Source organism: Dipodomys merriami, unplaced genomic scaffold, assembly GCF_024711535.1.
Source record: "Dipodomys merriami isolate MVZ:Mamm:240054 unplaced genomic scaffold, mDipMer1.0.p SCAF_156, whole genome shotgun sequence".
Lineage (NCBI taxonomy): Eukaryota > Metazoa > Chordata > Mammalia > Rodentia > Heteromyidae > Dipodomys > Dipodomys merriami.
Window position 1 is genome coordinate 1,719,361 of NW_027202893.1, and position 17,270 is coordinate 1,736,630.

The following is a 17,270-nucleotide window of genomic DNA, read 5'->3' on the forward strand; positions in this document are numbered from 1 at the left end:
TCTGAGGATCGCCGTTCAAAGCCAGCCCGGGCAGGAGAGACCGTGAGATTCCTATCTCCAATAAAACCACCAGAAAACCGGAAGTGGCGCTGTAGCTCAAGTGGTAGAGCGCTCGCCTTGAGCTGAAGAGCTGAGGGACAGCACCCAGGCCCAGAGTTCAAGCCCCATGACTGACAAAAACAAAACAAAACAAAAAAAAAACCTGTTAAGAGCGCTGGGAATGTGGCTTAGTGGTGGAGTGCTTGCCTAGCATGCATGAAGCCCTGGGTTCAATTCCTCAGTACCACATACACAGAAAAAAGCCAGAAGTGGTGCTATGGCTCAAGTGGTAGAGTGCTAGCCTTGAGCAAAAGAAGCTCAGGGACAGTGCCCAGGACTGGCAAAGAAACCCACAAAAAAACAAAAACCTGTTAGATACTAATTCATGAACTTCAGCTAACCAGCTCTGCCATCTTCCAAGTAATTTATTTCCAGACCTCAACTTTCTCACCTGTACTGAAATGAGCTCCACTAATGAATATTCCCCAGAAACATCTTGAAAAGAAATCACGAGATTGAGAATCCTCATTACAGCACTCATATTACATTGCATTCATAAGAGCTTTGTGCTTATACCTGTTGAAGTGAGGATACATCATAACCCCTGGCTGAATCAGGAGAGAGAAAGTCAGCAACATCCTGAGTTGTTGAAAATTTATTTGGAGAGCTGAGAATGAGTCACACACTAGGCCAAGGTTCCTTCTCCAGTAGCAGCATCACCGGGTCCCCCTCGCCCAACACTAAAATCTCTGTACTGTCTCCTGGACTTTGTTTATCTACTTTGAAGCAATCCCATTTGGGAAAATACTACAATCAAAACTAATCAAAGTTGGGTAAAATGGGCAAATAGTTTCAATCTGTACAGTGACTACTGAGGTAATGGGAAAGGACAGATGGAGACCTGTGTGAGTTTATTATTTCTCCTTTGGTAAGTGTTTCTGTCATACACGGCATCAACAAGCAGCTTTAATTCCATTCAGTGGCAGGAGTCCAGCATGCAGATTGGTACATCATGAGGAAAAAGTCAGTTTTCTGCTGGCCACAAGCAGAAAGTGTGTGTGTGTGTGTGTGTGTGTGTGTGTGTGTGTGTGTGTGTGTGTGTGTGTGTGTGTGTGTGTGTGTGTGTGTGTGTGTGTGTGTGTGTGTGTGTGTGTGTGTGTGTGTGTGTGTGTGTGTGTGAAAGAGAGAGAGAGAGAGAGAGAGAGAGAGAGAGAGAGAGAGAGAGAGAGTGTACTGGGGCTTAAACTCAGGAACTGACACTCTTGCTTGGCTTTTTTGCTCACAGCTGGCACTTTAACCACTTGAGGCATGCCTCCAGTTCTCAGAAAGATATATTTTTCTTGACTTATTACTAAGAGATCCTATTTCTCCTTCACAAACATAGAACTTAAAAAGGAATGGAAACTAAAAGAGAAAAGGAAGGTGGGCATTTCTTTCTTTGCTGAGCCTGAACCAAGATTTAGGGGTCAATAACCTATTCAAGTTAAATACCTTCAATCTCTCATTCTGTGAGCCGCTTTCTCCTCCATCTTCTACATTAGCTACAGAACAAAGGGATGGATGGGGTAAGCCCTGGTCTGTGCGCCGCCATTCCTGCTCTCCCTAAGTGATGTAAGTGAGGAAGCCAGGTGCACCCCATGTTACAGCCCCTTTTCTTCCTTAGAAGGTCAGGGCTCCATCTTACCTTCTCCCCTGAATGGGGTGTTTACTTTTGTTCTCTTCACCCTCTGGAACCCCAACAGATCATACCAACTGCTTCAGAGTATTTCTGGGTGGGGTTTTTCCTTGGTCTTTTTATTTCAAATACTACAAAAGTCAGGCTCTGGGGGGCTCCTCACACTCACGGCTCTTTTCTGTCACATTCACTGCCCTTCTCCCCACAGCAAATCTACTTCAAGGACAGCGCCTAGTGAACTGAGCTCTCAGCTTGCTCTGAGAGCCCGAGGAGCTGTTTCCATCGGTTGAAGCCCCAGTTGCTTTTACCTGGCACCAGCTCTCCAGCCACATTCAAATAAGGCATTTATCTCCACAGCAGAACTTAAACCCCTACTCAACTATTCCACTGCTCCCATTATACCCACCCCACACCAACCATACAGGTAAGGAGGAAGACAGTCAGGAATGCTTTTTTATGAACTCTAAATTCAAATTCATATCCACCGACTCTCCCACCCCCCCCTCTCCACCACCCCCACAGGATTTCATTGAGATTTCTCCCAACAGTCATTTGGAAAAAAAAAGGTGAAACAAAAAAAGGTCAAGGTCTTGGTGCTCAGGCTAAGGGGCTCCATGCGCTAGGACACCAGCGGGCAGGGGCTTCTGCCTCTCCAGCCCATTCCCAAGCCACCACCCGACCCCCGGCTGCAAAAGCAGGGAGGGGAGGAGCCAGCGCAGGACCCAGGGGCGGCATCTCAGGATCAGGCAGAGCCCCCGGCAGCATCATTCAACTTGGCCACTGTGGACAAACACAGAAGAAAAAAACAAAACACACACACAAAAAAACACTGTCAAGTAGTAGGGGAAAACCTTGATTTCATAATTCATCCCAGTCTCCCATGATTCCTCCACACAATTAATCATTAGACTACCTAACATAGGTAGGCATGGCGTGCTCAATCTCTCTCTCTCTCTCTCCTCTCTTTGCAATGATACTGGGGACCTCTACCAGTTGAACCATACTTCTAGCCATTTTTTTTTTTTTTTGAGAGATCTTGCTAACTTTGCCCAGGCTAGCCTTAAATTTGTGATCTTCCTACTTCTTTTCTTTCTCCTTGAGTTTCTTTTTGCTCAAGGCTAGCATTCTACCACTTGAGCCACAGTGCCATTTCTGGCTTTTTCTGTGTATGTGGTACTGAGGAATTGAACCAAGGGCTTCATGCATGCTAGGCAAGCACTCTACCACTAAGCCACATTCCCAGCCCTGATCCTCCTATTTCTGACTCCAGAGAAGCAGGTACTCATTACCACACCGTGGTCTTATGCATAAGAGAATTAGAGAACTTTTTGTAAAAAGAGAGGGAGAGAGAACTTGTCTTTTCCTATCTACGAATAGAACATTTCTTGCCTTTTTTGGAGGTACTTGTAGAAAACAAATACAGGAAAACAATTCTGTAGACACCAAATAACTAGATGCTTTTAGGAAAGGGACCTAAGGCTCTGGGGCACTGGAGGCCACACAGTGGTGAAGTGGTCACTACGTGGAGGCCAGCCAGACCGTGCATACGCTATTTGGAGTGAATTTAATCACTTTGAGTTTAATCAAAAACATTTGCATTTGGATTTTACCAAGACTTTTGTTAAGGAAGCTATGTACGTCAAGCTGTGGAAACAGGTGGCAAATATAAGACTAGCTTGCCCCTTTGTTTTCTTACAGATGACCTGCTGGTGTGACACTAACCATTTTTGTTGTTGTTGTTGTTTTGTGCCAATCCTAGGGTTTGAACTTGGGGTCTGGGCACTGTCCCTGAGTTTTTTTGCTCAAGGCTAACACTCTACCATTTGAGCTATGGCAGCATTTCTGGCTATTTCTGTGATTAACTGGAGATAAAAGAGTCTCACAGACTTTTCCTGCCCAGGCTGGCTTCCAACCATCATCCTTGGATCTTAGCCTCCTCAGTAGCTAGGATTATAGGTATAAGCCACTGGTGCCTGGCTACTTCTGGCTTTTTAGTGTTAATTGGAGATAAGAGTCTCAGTGTTTGCTGCTTGGGCTGGCTTCCAATCACAATCCTCAGATCTTAGCTGCTCGAGCAGCTATGACTACAGGTATGAGCCACTGGTACCTGACCAGTTTGATTTCCTTATTCCTTCTATTCTTTCCTAAATACCAGACTAATTGTGAATATCTTTAGGACTCAAACTTGACTGAAAGAGACGGCAGCTCAGACAGAAAAGAAAAAAGTACAGAATTCGAGAAGATCAGAGATGAAGAAAACGTACAAAATTATATATATATTTATATATATAATAACATGACATATCTATGTACAACATGGCTGGGACAGTCAAGGAAACTATACAATGGTGTTGAGCATTTTCCCCTTCCCATATGGACTTTAGATTAAGGGTGACAGCATGAGAAAATGGAGCAAGAAACACATGAATTATATACAATTACAGGTGACAGTCAAGGAGTTTGGGGGGCCAGGGAGTCTGGGGATCCTGCTCTCCATTCCTTCCTCACCAACCTTTTTCTAACCAATCTGAGTGACAGCCAGCAAGTGGACTGGCTGGCCAGCATATATATCTACACCTCCCTCCCACTCCCCCCCAGCATACCAGCAAGTCGTTCTCAATGGGCCTAGTGTTTGGCAAGTCAGAATTTGTGAGATGAAGGGCAAGAAAGGAGTAGAGAATCTTGTTCTCTTGAATAGTTTTCAGCCTGGTGCTCTTTGTCAGAAGTGGCAGGCTACATTCAGTAAGACTCAGGCCAAGCTGGTGAGAACTAAAGATCCTGGTTACCACAATCTCTTCTCCCACATGTTTATGAGTCAGCACTGCTGCCTCCTTATTGCACAAGAACTGGCTTACTAAGAGTAGACGGCAGATTTCTCAGTCTTCCTTTCCTAAACCTAAACACTTTCCCCAGCTTGTTCTAAAGTGAATCATCTCTTAAAAGCTTGCTGCTTCAGCCCTGCAGTAGCACTAAGTCCCAGGGCTAGCTCAGTGTATCCCTTTTCTTCCTTTCTCCCTAACAACACAGCAGACATCCAAAGTACACCTGAGAACTGGGTCTCCACGAGGGCATAACTGAGTCTAGCTAGCTTTTTGTTTTGGTCGGTCGTGGGGCTTGAACTCTGGGCCTGGGCGCTGTCCCTGAGCTCTTCAGCTCAGGCTAGCGCTCTACCACTTGAGCCACTGTGCCACTTCTGGCCTTTTCTGCTTATGTGGCGCAGAGGAATCAAACCCAGGGCCTCATGCATGCGAGGCAAGCACTCTACCACTGAGCCACCTTCCCAGCCCATGGCTAGCTTCTTCAAGGTGTATGTGGCTTTTTTTTAAATTGAGCCTCAAGACCAGGATACACCTATTAAAGTCTGTTGCCTAAATATATAGTCCTCAAACCTCAAACTTCCCCTCTCCTCCTGTAGCCCTAAAGTTTTGCCTCTGTGGATTATAGTGTGAAGCTCACCTACAGGGTCTTCTGCACTTTTAGTTTTAGGACAGATAGTACAGAGTTTTTCAGCTGGCAGGTACAGGATTTTAGAATCAGAATCAATTTTGTACAGTTAACTCTATTTCATGGATGAGGAAACAGAAACGCAGACAGGCTGAATAACCCAGCCAAGGTTATACATCAGTTACTGCTAAGACCAAATGGAAACAGAACCCAGATAAATTGACTTCTAAACCACTGCTCTTTTCACTATGCCATGATACTTTCCAAAGCAACATGCTGGAAGAGAGAGAAGGTACCCATTTTCCATGGATAGTTTTCATCAATCTTTGTATTATTTGCAAGCTAGGGCAAACTGTAAGAGATGTTAAGGAGGGAAAGTGGGCACTGTAGTTTTAGGCAAGCAAATTAGTTTTCCTTTTTGAAGGTTCTAAACCTGTCATAATGGAAACATGAAGCAATAGCAGCCTAAGGGACAAAACACTTAGAAGCACAGAAAACAAGACTCATTCAATCTGCCTTTCCCAACTAGGTCAGGTCAGGTGAGCCTTGGGATATTAAATCTGTCACAGGATTCCAAGGCTCAGCCTAGCCAATTTTGGTACTTTCTCTACCAAAAGAAGAAATCATTATCACCCCAGTTACTCACATAAGACAAAGCGTTGTCAGTACTATCCAACCCTAATCCCTCTATTTCTAGGCCCCTATCTGGGCTACAGTAGAGTGTAGATCTCTCGGTTTAACTAAGAATGAACTTGGAGCCCCTCTTCAACCTACATTACCTTCTCAGCAGCCCCCTTGCAGCATCAGTTTTTTTTCTGGCTAGCAAGCTAAAAAGATCTGACTAAGTGTCCACTCCATCCCTGCCTACAATATATGAAAGGCCAGTGGGTGAGGAAGGGGAGGAGAAGAGGGCCCAGGTTACCCCGCAAGCTTGCTGGTGACGAGTGAGGACTTTCTCTGGGGTAGATCCTGCGGGGTAGGGATGTGGTCACCAGTCACCAGGTTCTTGTCTGGTCCTGCACTTGGCAGCTGTTTATTCTTCATCTTGGCTTTGGCCATGTTGTAGTCTCCTGAGTCAAAGTATTTTTGCTAAGAGACAAGATGGGGGGGGGGGGGGGAGAGGCTCAGGTGAATGAGGAGCTCTTACAGTCCACAAAATCAAGGAGACTCATCTCACATCCATTGTAAACTCTCATCCACACTGAGATCTTTCAAGAAGTCTTCCTCATACACACTGGAACATTAATAACATGCTTTCATGTCTTCTTAGTGCTCCAGCTTTTATAGCTTTGTAAGTAGTTCCCTAGTAATAGTCTATGTTTTCCAAGGGACAGCTACTATACACTTTGTACTCAGTACAAGACGGTTCAACTAGAATTACTACTATTTTATGTGTGTGTGTGTGTGGTGTGTGTGGTGTGTGTGTGTAGGTATGTGCTAGTATTAGGACTTGAACTCAGGGCCTTGAACTATTACTTGTCTTGTTCACTCAAAGCTGACACTCTATCATGAGCTACAGCTCCACTTCTGTTTTTGTTTTTGTTTGTGTTGTTGGTTGTGGGGCTTGAACTCTGGGCCTGGGTGCTGTCCCTCAGCTCTTCAGCTCAAGGCTAGCACTTTACCACTTGAGCTGTAGCGCCACTTCCAGCTTTTTCTGCTTATGTGGTGCTGAGGAATTGAACCCAGGGCCTCATGCATGCAAGGCAAGCACTCTACCACTGAGCCACCTTCCCAGCCCTACAGCTCCACTTCTATCTGATATTTTGGTGGTTAACTAGAAATAAGAGTCGCATGGACTTTTTGGCTTGGGCTGGCTTCAAACAATGATCCCTAGCTCCTGACAAGATAGGATTACAGGCATGAGCCACCGGAATGTGGCTCAACTAGAATTATTTACTTCACTCATTAAGTTTCCTGAGGCTCTTACTAGGTGCAAAGCAATAGCTTGGTGCAGGAGAAACAAAAATAGATAACAGACACAGAAGACCAACTTGAAGCCAACAAGCTCAAAATAAAATATGTTGTTCTCAGACAAGGAATAGGAACTGGGCTTGTTCAGGAGGCTCATGTGCTTTCTTTTTCCCACCACTCCCACACATGTTCCAGGGCTATGACAGCCTGCCCACGCCTGCCTGGCTATAGAGAGGTAAACTGCAAACAGCATCATGTTATCATCTGTGCCTAGGACTCAATAACTGGGAATCTCCACAGGAATCTGTTTCAGTCTCCATTCTATCTACACCAAAGAGCACATTCCATCTTACTGTCTTACAATCCTCCAGTCAGCTTCAGGTACCAAGGAACATGGTTAAGAGGAGGATGACTGAAAGTAGACTTTTGTGAGAAAACCTTTTTGTTGTGGTGGTGGTTATTGTTTTGGTGCTGAGGAATCACACATCTAGGACCTTGTACATGCTAAACAAGGGCGCTACACTTGAGCTACATTCCCAGTTCAGGAAGACCACTCTAGACACAAAAAGCCTCTTGAGAGGGAGTATATTTGATGTCTAGTGCTAACTTTAAGGTTCTGAGGAAATCTATTTCAAATTGAGGATTTATGTAAGACAGCTGGCTTTGTTTTTCTGAATTAGTGCACCCCAAAATTTATCAGTAATCTCCTAAAACTTCTTAACATCCAAGCAGGCAGATGCTTGGGAGTAGGCTGCATTTCTAGTCCCTAACATCCTTCTTTTAATGCCTGTTATACCACATACCCAAATGCCCTACTATCAGCCTAATTTCCTATAAAAGACATCAGAAGGAAGCTGCTATTATATTAGAGATTTACAATAATGTGGTTTTCTCTTTTCAAGTTTGTTTCTTCTTTGTTACTGACCAACAATAAAACCTCCAAAAAAAAATCTCCAGACTTCATCCAAAGAACCCTTCATTCAAAGAGGGTAAGAGAAAGTGTCCCATACCCCTTTCTGGAGTCTCTTCATCAGGAAGTCAGAGCCTCCAGGCTTTTGTCCTAGGCTTGGGTATTTGGCCTTTAGCTTTGCCTCCTCAGCCCTCTCGGGAAGAATACCTTCTTTTTCCTGTGTGTCCTAAAGGAAACAAACCAAATAAAGTTAAAAGGCTGAGAAACAATTGCTTTTAATATCTGAAAACTCTTATCCTATCCATTTTTTCTGGAGATTTATCCACTTTTAAACAAGCTACCCTTACTCTGCTTTTAAAGATAGACTTTTGTTCAAAGCCCTAAAGCGCAAGATGACTTGTACTATAAGAAAAAGAAAAGTTGCTTTTTGGGGCTGGGAAGGTGGCTCAGCACTTGCCTTGAATGCAAGAGGCCCTGGGTTCGATTCCTCAGCACCACATAAGCAAAAAAAAAAAAAAAGCCCGAAGTGGCGCTGTGGCTCAAGTGGTAGAGCGCTAGCCTTGAGCTGAAGAGCTGAAGGACAGCGCCCAGGCCCAGAGTTCAGGCCCCACGACCGGAACCCCCCCCCCCCCAAAAAAGCTGCTTTTCATACCACACCCAAGGAACTACCAAGTAACTTGTGAGCACTGGGTCAAAGGTAATGCCAAAACATAACACTTGAATCATAGAGATATACACCTTACTCAGCACAGATGGCAGGAAAGACAAGAAGAAAAAAAGACCAAAACACTGGCCAGTGCTTCGGATGATAAAAGGTAATAAAGATGTCTTGCGGGCCAAAGGAGTTGTTTTTTTGACAGCCATTTGGTAGATCTTCCCATGGAGGTGGCTAGCTATGTTGTCTTCTCCAACTAGCTCCACCAAGTAATTGCATATCATTGCTTCAGCATTTCCATAAATACTGTGATAGGCATTGTGACACACAAACAAAAAAAAATCACAGGAAACTCAAGAAACAGTGACTTCATCAGTATTCACACATTTGTGTTCATTAAAAAAAAAAAGAAAATCAATGCCTACCCTGGGGGTGGGATAAGTGACTTAAGTTTGGGGAAATGCCAGGAGCTCAAATGTCTCCCAGGGCTCTTGCTGTTGTCTCTCGTTTTCTGCGTGCCTTGCTGATCTTTCCTAATTTTTATAAGGACCTGAAGTCAATGTATGCCTCTTATTAGTGGAATTTCCCTAGAAAATACTGTTTAGATATAACACCAAGTGTATTTCAGGAGTATTAGAGCCCAGTACTAAATGTTATAAATCAAATACAAACCCTAAGAAGGAGTGTATTTGATGTTAGTGTTTTGATCATTGAATGGCAGATAGATTGAGTCTCACTGCTTTGGCAGTCTAAGGGAAAAATGGTGATGTCTTTCTCGTCACGACTCTGTCAGTGTCTTTTCTAGGCTTAACCTCCACATTATGTCTGGAGATCTAGTCTTCTTTCTTCTTGTTCAGTCGTCACTGAAGGTGAACAACAGATCATCTCTAATAACAAGTCTGAGAAAGTTGCCACCTTAAGCTAGCCATGGTAATAATTATTCTTCTCCCCTCCCCCAATGCTATTCTTTTTTTTTTTCTTTTGTTAAACATCTTTACTTTTACTGTATCCTTCTGCAGATTGAGGATGGAGGCCCTAGCTTGCCTTGAGGACCATTTATTTACCCCTACTAATCAAACATCACTCAACAATCCAGGACCACCAACCCCCTCTCCCTCACCCGTCATTCACCTAGTCTTTCCAAATACCCGCCCACATCCAGGTTTGACCAATTATACCGTAGCTTCCATGGCTTCAGCAGTAGGCCCACTGACCAATCAGGAAGAGCACTGCACAGACTGACAAACGACCTAACTAATCAGCGCCAGAGAAGAGGACGCGTTGAAACTCACCCAGCGTGACGCAAGAAGTGGCCAACCCCTGCAGAGCCTGAGACCATGGCGACCAATCCGCACCGGTGGGAGACTGTTTCCCGCCCCATCGCGGCCGCCCCCAGCTCACCCGCCTGCACCCCTTCCATTTCACCTGCTTTTCCTCTCCGGTTTCCTCCGCAGGGTTCTCTTCTTCTTGTTTCTGGGACATGGCAGGGCCGGGACGGTGGAGTGTAGGGGGCCCGGGAATTCAACCGGAGAAGGGAAGGGGGAGGGGAGACGGGGACAACCAGCGCTGCAGCTTCGGCTCCTGTCACTATGGTTGCTCAGTCAAAATGGCGGCCCTTGCCCGTGACGTTGAGACCGCCTCTTCCTATGGGAGCCAATGAGGGTGGGAGGGATGGGGCAATGATGTAACGATCTACCAATAGCTGCTGGCTAGAGGTGGGCCCTAGTGAGGTGACCGACAAACTAGAGGACCAACCCGAGAAGAGAGTGAGCCACTAGGACCAATTAGAATATTTTGGAGGATGCCAGAGGCGGGACTAGGAGCTTTGACAGTTTTGCTCTGAGTGTGGGCTCAGACTTTTTTCAACTACCTCCTCCCAGTGCTTGCGAGACGAGGAACAACTGCAGAACCAAAGGATGTAAAAATCCTCCCTCTGTTCTCAGGTGGAGTGAAGTAAGCTTTACCCAATGTTAACAAGAAATTCTCAACCACCAAGAATCAAATTGGGAGGTCAAAGTGAACTTCAAAGCAATGCTCAACAGTTTTCTAATATTCCAACCTCAGAACCACCAGAACAAAAAATAAGAACACTATGGTTTATGTTCCATAACCCGTGCAAGGCTTTATAACTGTTCAGGATCATCCCATAGAGACTTAACTCCTTGAATCTGGGAGCCCAGTTCTAGAAACAGGATAAACATTTCACAAATATAGTTAACATAAACAAAATCATAGTTCAAAAAATAGTTCTTGAGCATCTGTCAGGGGAAGACAACAATACTTGTAATTTTGTCTTCATCGGCTTTATTGCTGCTACTGGGGCTTAAACCCGGGGCTTTTTCACTCACAGCTAGTGCTCAACCATTTCTGCCATGCCTCCAACCTGGCTTTTTTTCTTTTTAAAAGTATTTTTTATTGTTATTGAAAAGGTGATGTACAGAAACATTACAGTTACATAGGTTATGCAAAGAGTCCATTTCTTTTGGGACAATGTCAACTATTCCCTCACTTTCCCAATTTTTTCCTCCCATCCCCACCTACAAGTTGTATAGGTCATTTAATGTCTAGTGAGTACCACTGCTGCATTTGTTCACCCTTTGTCCCTCCATTTCTGTTTTGCTGATTATTTTGGAGATGGAGTCTTGTGGACTTTTCTGCCCCAGAGGGTTGCCTTGAGCCACAATCTGCTGAATCTCAGCCTCTTGAGTAGCTAGGAGAATGAGCCACTGGTGCCCTGCACATCTTTATATTTAAAAAACTGGTCTAGGGGCTGGGAAGGTGGCTCAATGGTAGAGTGTTTGCCTTGCATGCATGAGGCCCTGGGTTTGATTCCTCAGCACCACATAAGAAAAGCCAGCAGTGGTGCTGTGGTTCACGTAATAGAGCACTAGCCTTGAGCTGAAGATCAGAGGGACAGTGCCCAGACTCAGAGTTCAAGCCCTAAAAAAAAAAAAAAGAAAAAAAAGAAAGAAAAAAAAGCTGGTCTGATATTAATAATACTGCCAACTTCATAATAAAAATATCTCAAGCAACTTTTTGTAACAACTTTGGGGCCATCTGTTTATTATGTATCACTAAGTGTACTTATGGTGGAAAAGTTTGAGGAACAGTGGAATATACAGACTGTTACCATACAAAAATGTTAATTTTCTGTGAGATCAAAGAAAGGCTTATATTCAGTGTAGGGTCCAAAAAACCTACCACCACCAACAACAAAAAAAATCCTACTTTGTGGCAAAGGTGGCAAAGATGAATTTTTTGGGGGTGCAAGCCCTGGAACTTAAGCTCAAGGCTTGGGTGTTGCTGCTGTCACTGAGCCTTTTTGCTCAAGGCTTTTGGAACAAAATACATAGAAAATACTTACCTCAAGGATGAACATCTGTCTTTTAGGGAATGTAAAACAAAATCTATCCTTTTTTTGAAGAGGGTCATTGATTATCTACCACTTGAGCCATAGCACCATTTCTGGCTTTTTGGTGGTTAATTGGAGATAATTCTCGCAGACTCTCCTGCCTGGGCCAGCTTCCAACCCAAATCCTCAGATCTCAGCCTCTTGAGTAGCTAAGTTTACAGTTGTGAGCCACCAATAATCAGTTGGAAATGAAACTTAAAGAACTTAACTTGCTAGGTAGAGATGAAGAATATTGGAACAGCAAAACTAGAAAAACAAAATGGTAACCAGAACGTGGAGGGTTTTGTATGCCAGAGTCAGAAATCTTGGAATAGTTCAATAATCAATGAAATACAAAAAAAAAAAAAAAAGGCCAGAGGGTAAATGAACTGCCATTACAAAAATTAACTTGTTAGCTAATCAGAAAGATAGTAGAGATAGGCTCTCCAGCCTGGAGTCTACTATAAACTTTATATAGGGGATAACTTAATTTGGAAAAGTGGCAGTTAAGAACACCAAACAGTTGCCCAGCGCTGGTGGTTCACACCTATAATTCTAGCCCAGCTTTTTTTTTTTTTTTTTTTTTGGTCATGGGCTTAAACTTGGGGCTTGGGCACTGTCCCTGAGCTCTTTTCACTCAAAGCTAGTGTTCTCCCACTTTGAGCCACAGCTCCACTTCTGGTTTTCTGGTGGTTAATTAGAAATAAGTGTCTCACAGACTTTCCTGCTGAAGTTGGATTTAAACAGCAATCCTCAGATCTCAGCCTCCTGAGTAGCTAGGATTACAGGTGTGACTGGCGCCCAGCCATTTTATCATTCTTGCAGTTACACAGTTTTATCAACTAAGCCAGAGGTTTGTCCTTCCTTCCTTCCTTTCCTTGCCTTCCCTTTTCTTCTTTTTCTTTCTTTCCTATGCAATAAACACATTGTTTTGTTGGTCATAGGGCTTGAACTCAAGGCCTGGGCACTGAACTTGAGTTTTTTTTTTTTTTTACTCAAGGCTAGCTTTCCACCACTATGAGCCAAAGCAGCACTTCTGGTTTTCAGGTGGTTAATTGGAGATAAGCGTCTGGTGGACTTTACTGCCCAGGTTGACTTCAAACAATGATCCTCAGATCTCAGCCTCCTGAGTAGCTAGGATTACAGGTTGTAAGTCACCAGTGTCTGGTTAGGCCAGAAATTTCAAGGTTGGTTTGCTCACTAAACTTGGGCCATTGATGTCTAGACATCTCTTCAAAGAAAGGATAGATTTTGTTACACATTCCCTATAAGATAGATGTGCATCCTTGAGGTAAGTATTTTCAACATATTTTGTTCCAAAAGGAATCATTTTCCCATGTGTGTCTTTCTCCAGGATAAGGGTCTTTAAGATATCCTTTGCTCAGTATCCAGAGCACACTAATTATTTTGAGCAAGTGGGCAGTGTTAGTGGGAGAAAGCTGTTCTTTTTCCTTCTAGCTATCACTTCAGCTTATGAGGAACTGTAAGGCTTAAAGGAAAGACTAGGGTTATTATTTATAGTGTTTGTCTCTGAATTCCTGACTGCTGTTTCCCAAGCCTCAGGTCTTTAGGAAAGACAGAATAAGTCTCATGATCTAAAGGAGTTGAAGAACTCGAAGCCAGTAGACAGAGGAAGTTCAGGTTTGGTAGAACTAAGACAGGCCAAAGAACAGGTTTTAGTGTAAGGGAAATTTCAAATTTATATCATGTATCATTAGCATAGAGAAATTGTAGGTATGACAAGTTCTGTCATATACTGATTATAATTAGTGACTGATATGGCATGGTTGTCATAGTCACTGAAGTTGATTTAATCAAGAGTGAAGCCATGAACTTCATGTCTTAGAGTATATGATTAGGGAAGAAGGTGATTGGGACCTAAATATTTAAGTATACCTTGCAAAGGCACAGAAATAACCACATGATCCTTACCAAACCAGCTGCATTCTAAGTGTTTAAGGATAATTTCTTGTTGAAATTAAGGAATGTTTCAGGGTGGTTGTCTGTAAACTGGGACAATAAGAGTAGATTAGGAAGATTATAGACTGGCAGAGGGGAAGGAGAAAAGAAAGACAATTTAGAGGACCACTCCATATGCAAATGATAGAGGGTGATGACCCCTGGTTGAGGCCACTAGGAAAAGAAGAGAGAAACTATGTCAAGAGTAACAACTAGGAGCCAGGCCTGGTACAAACCTGAAATCCCAGCTACTCCCAGATTCTTCAGGGGATTCAAAAGTTCAACACGAGCCGGGTACAGGTGACTCGCACCTGAATCCTTAGGAAGCTGAGATCTCAGGATCTCTGTTCAAAGCCAGCCCCTACAGGAAAGTCTGTGAGACTTATCTCCAATTAACCACTAGAAGACTGGAAGTGGCGCTGTGGCTTACGTGGTAGAGTGCTAGCCTTGAGCTGAAGAGCTGAGGGATAGTGCCCCCAGGCCGAGTTCAAGCCCCATGACCGACAGAAAAAAAAAAAAAAGTTCAAAGCTAACCCAGGCAGAAAAGCTTGATAAATACTATCTCCAAAATAACCAGCAAAAAGCAGGACCAGAAGTGTGGCTAAGTGACAGAGGGGCAACCTAGCAAGTGTAAGGCCCTTAGTTTAAACTCTAGTACTTTTAATGGAAGAAGCTGGGTGTGGTGGAAGCCAAAAGTAGGACAGATTGTAGTTCAGGGACCTGGGGAGGAAATAAGAACCCACTTAAAAAATAACCAGCCCAGGCCGGGCGCCAGTGGCTCACACCTGTAATCCTAGCTACCCAGGAGGCTCTGATCTAGGATCAAGGTTCAAAGCCAACCCGGGCAGGAAAGTCCATGAGACTCTTATCTCCAATAAACCACCAGAAAACTGGAAGTGGTGCAATGGCTCAAGTGGTAGAGGGCTTACTTACCTTGAGCGGAAGAGCTAAGGGACAGCACCCAGGCCCAGAGTTCAAGCCCCATGACCAACCAAAAAACAAAACAAAAATCCAGCTTGGGAAGACAATGTGGCTTAGTGATAGAGTGCTTGCCTAGCATGCATGAAGCCCTGGGTTCCATTCCTCAGTACCACAAATGCAGAAGAAATAGCCAGATGTAGTGCTGTGGCTAAAGTGGTGGAGTGCTTTGAGCAAAATCAGCTCAGGAACAGTGCCCAGGCCCTGAGTTCAAGTGCCAGAACTGGCAATAATAATAATAATAATAATAATAATAATAATAATAACCAGCTCAAACTAGCACCAGTGGCTCACACCTGTAATCCTAGTTACTCAAGAGGCTGAGATCTGAGGATCACAGTTCAAAGCCAGCCCAGGTAGGAAAGTCTGTGGAATTATTATTATTATTATTTGTCAGTCATGGGGCTTGAACTCTGGGCCTAGGTGCTGTCCCTCAGCTCTTCAGCTCAAGGCAAGTGCTTTACCACTTGAGCCACACCACCACTTCTGGTTTTCTGAGTGGTTTATTGGAGATAAATAAGTCTCATGGGCTGGCTTTGAACCAGGATCCTCATATCTCATCCCCCCCCCCCCCCCCAGTGTAACTAGAATTACAGGCATGAGCCACCAATGTTTGGCTCATCCGTTTTTATTTTTTTTTGCCAGTCACGAGGCTTAAACTTGAGGTCTGGGTATTGTCTCTGAGCTCTTTTGCTCAAGGCTAGCACTCTACCATTTTGAACCATGGTGCCACTTCCAGTTTTCTAGTGGTTAACTGGAGATAAAGTTTCACTGCCTTTCCTGCCCAGGCCTACTTTGAACTGAGATCCTCAGATCTTACCCTCCCGAGTAGCTAGGATTATAGATATGAGCCACCAGAATCTGACTGTGGAAATTTCTTTCTTTTTTTTTTTTTGTCGGTCGTGGGGCTTGAACTCTGGGCCTGGGCGCTGTCCCTCAGCTCTTCAGCTCAAGCCGAGTGCTCTACCGCTTGAGCTACAGCGCCACTTCCGGTTTTCTGGTGGTTTATGGAGATATGAGTCTCAGAGTCTCTCCTGCCCCGGCTGGCTTTGAACCGAGATCCTCAGATCTCAGCCTCCTGAGTAGCTAGGATTACAGGCGTGAGCCACCAGCGCCCGGCTGGAAATTTATTTCTAATGAAAACAAATGGAGTTATGAAGCTGTGCACACAGATACCAGAGACACAATGACTGATCTTTATTGTACAGAAATGTTGAAGGCCATATACATTAAATGAGGTGTTTGGCAGTCAATGTTATCAGATTCAAACTGAAGACATCCTCAATTTATGGACATACAGTATAAAAATAAACACTAAGAGTTGCAAGAAAGAACTCAGCTTCTATCTCCCAATCAAGACAAAATTTCCACAGGAAAACCTGATTTCAGTTCATGGTGAATTGTTCATATAGGAAGAAAAGCTAGGCCAGGTAGAGACAACACCTAGGCTATGTTTTCAATTTTGACAGAGCCAGACTAAAGCTCTGATCAGTCTCTTAGAATTTGTTTTTATTTATAATTTTTATTTTCTATTAAACTGAAGTTAAAACAAATAGAGTTGGAAGGGAATTTTTGTGGGGCTAGGTAGGTTTGGATAGCAGATGCAATTATTACTATTTCATTACTTCTGATCAGGAGGATTTGCCACGTTTTATCCTTTCTTAGACTGCCTCTCTGTAGTCGTCAACCAGTAGGACCCAAAGAAAATAAAATAAATACTTGACATTAGCACAGCTCACTGACTGTTCTCTTTATATCCCCTAATCCTAGACTAACATTGTCTCTTCTAGATAGGAACTTTTTTGTGTGTGTACCAGTCTGGGGCCTTGAACTAGGGTCTGGACACTGTCCCCAGCTTACTGTATGCTCAAGGCTAGTGTTCTACTACTTGTGCTACAAATATACTTCTGGCTTTTTTAGTACTTAATTGGAGATAAGAATCTCATGGACTTTCCTACCCAGGCTGGCTTTGAACCATAATCCTTAGATTCTCATATCTCAGCCTACTGGGTATCGAGGATTACAGGCATGAGCCACTGGCATTGGGCAGGAAACTTACTTTTTCTTTCTCTCCCCTCCCTCCCTCCCTACCTCCCTTCTTCCCTCCCCCCTCCTTCCCTCCCCTTCCTCCCTCCTTTCCTCTCTTCCACCCTTCCTCCCTTCCTCCCTTCCTTCCTTCCTTCCTTCCTTCCTTCCTTCCTATTTTGTCAGTCGTGGGGCTTGAACCCAGGGCTTGGGTGCTGTCCCTGAGCTCTTTTTACTCAAGGCTAGTCCTCTACCACTTTGAGCCAGAGGCCTACTTCTGGAT

General features: G+C 44.0%; 1 protein-coding gene across 2 annotated transcripts; it reads right to left on the reverse strand.

Moving 5' to 3' along the window:
- Positions 1-1,198: 1,198 nt before the first annotated feature.
- Positions 1,199-10,249, reverse strand: LOC138827481 (alpha-endosulfine). Of its 2 annotated transcripts, XM_070023017.1 has the most exons (4): positions 10,060-10,249; positions 8,080-8,205; positions 6,081-6,247; positions 1,199-2,494 (listed from the first exon to the last, which is right to left on the reverse strand). In XM_070023017.1, the coding sequence occupies exons 1-4, from the start codon at positions 10,114-10,116 to the stop codon at positions 2,479-2,481; spliced, it is 366 nt and encodes a 121-aa protein (XP_069879118.1). In that variant the 5' UTR covers positions 10,117-10,249; the 3' UTR covers positions 1,199-2,478. The 2 variants fall into 2 exon arrangements, with proteins under 2 accessions (XP_069879118.1, XP_069879119.1); XM_070023018.1 differs by lacking the exon at positions 1,199-2,494 and having other exon boundaries at positions 3,965-6,247.
- Positions 10,250-17,270: the final 7,021 nt, after the last annotated feature.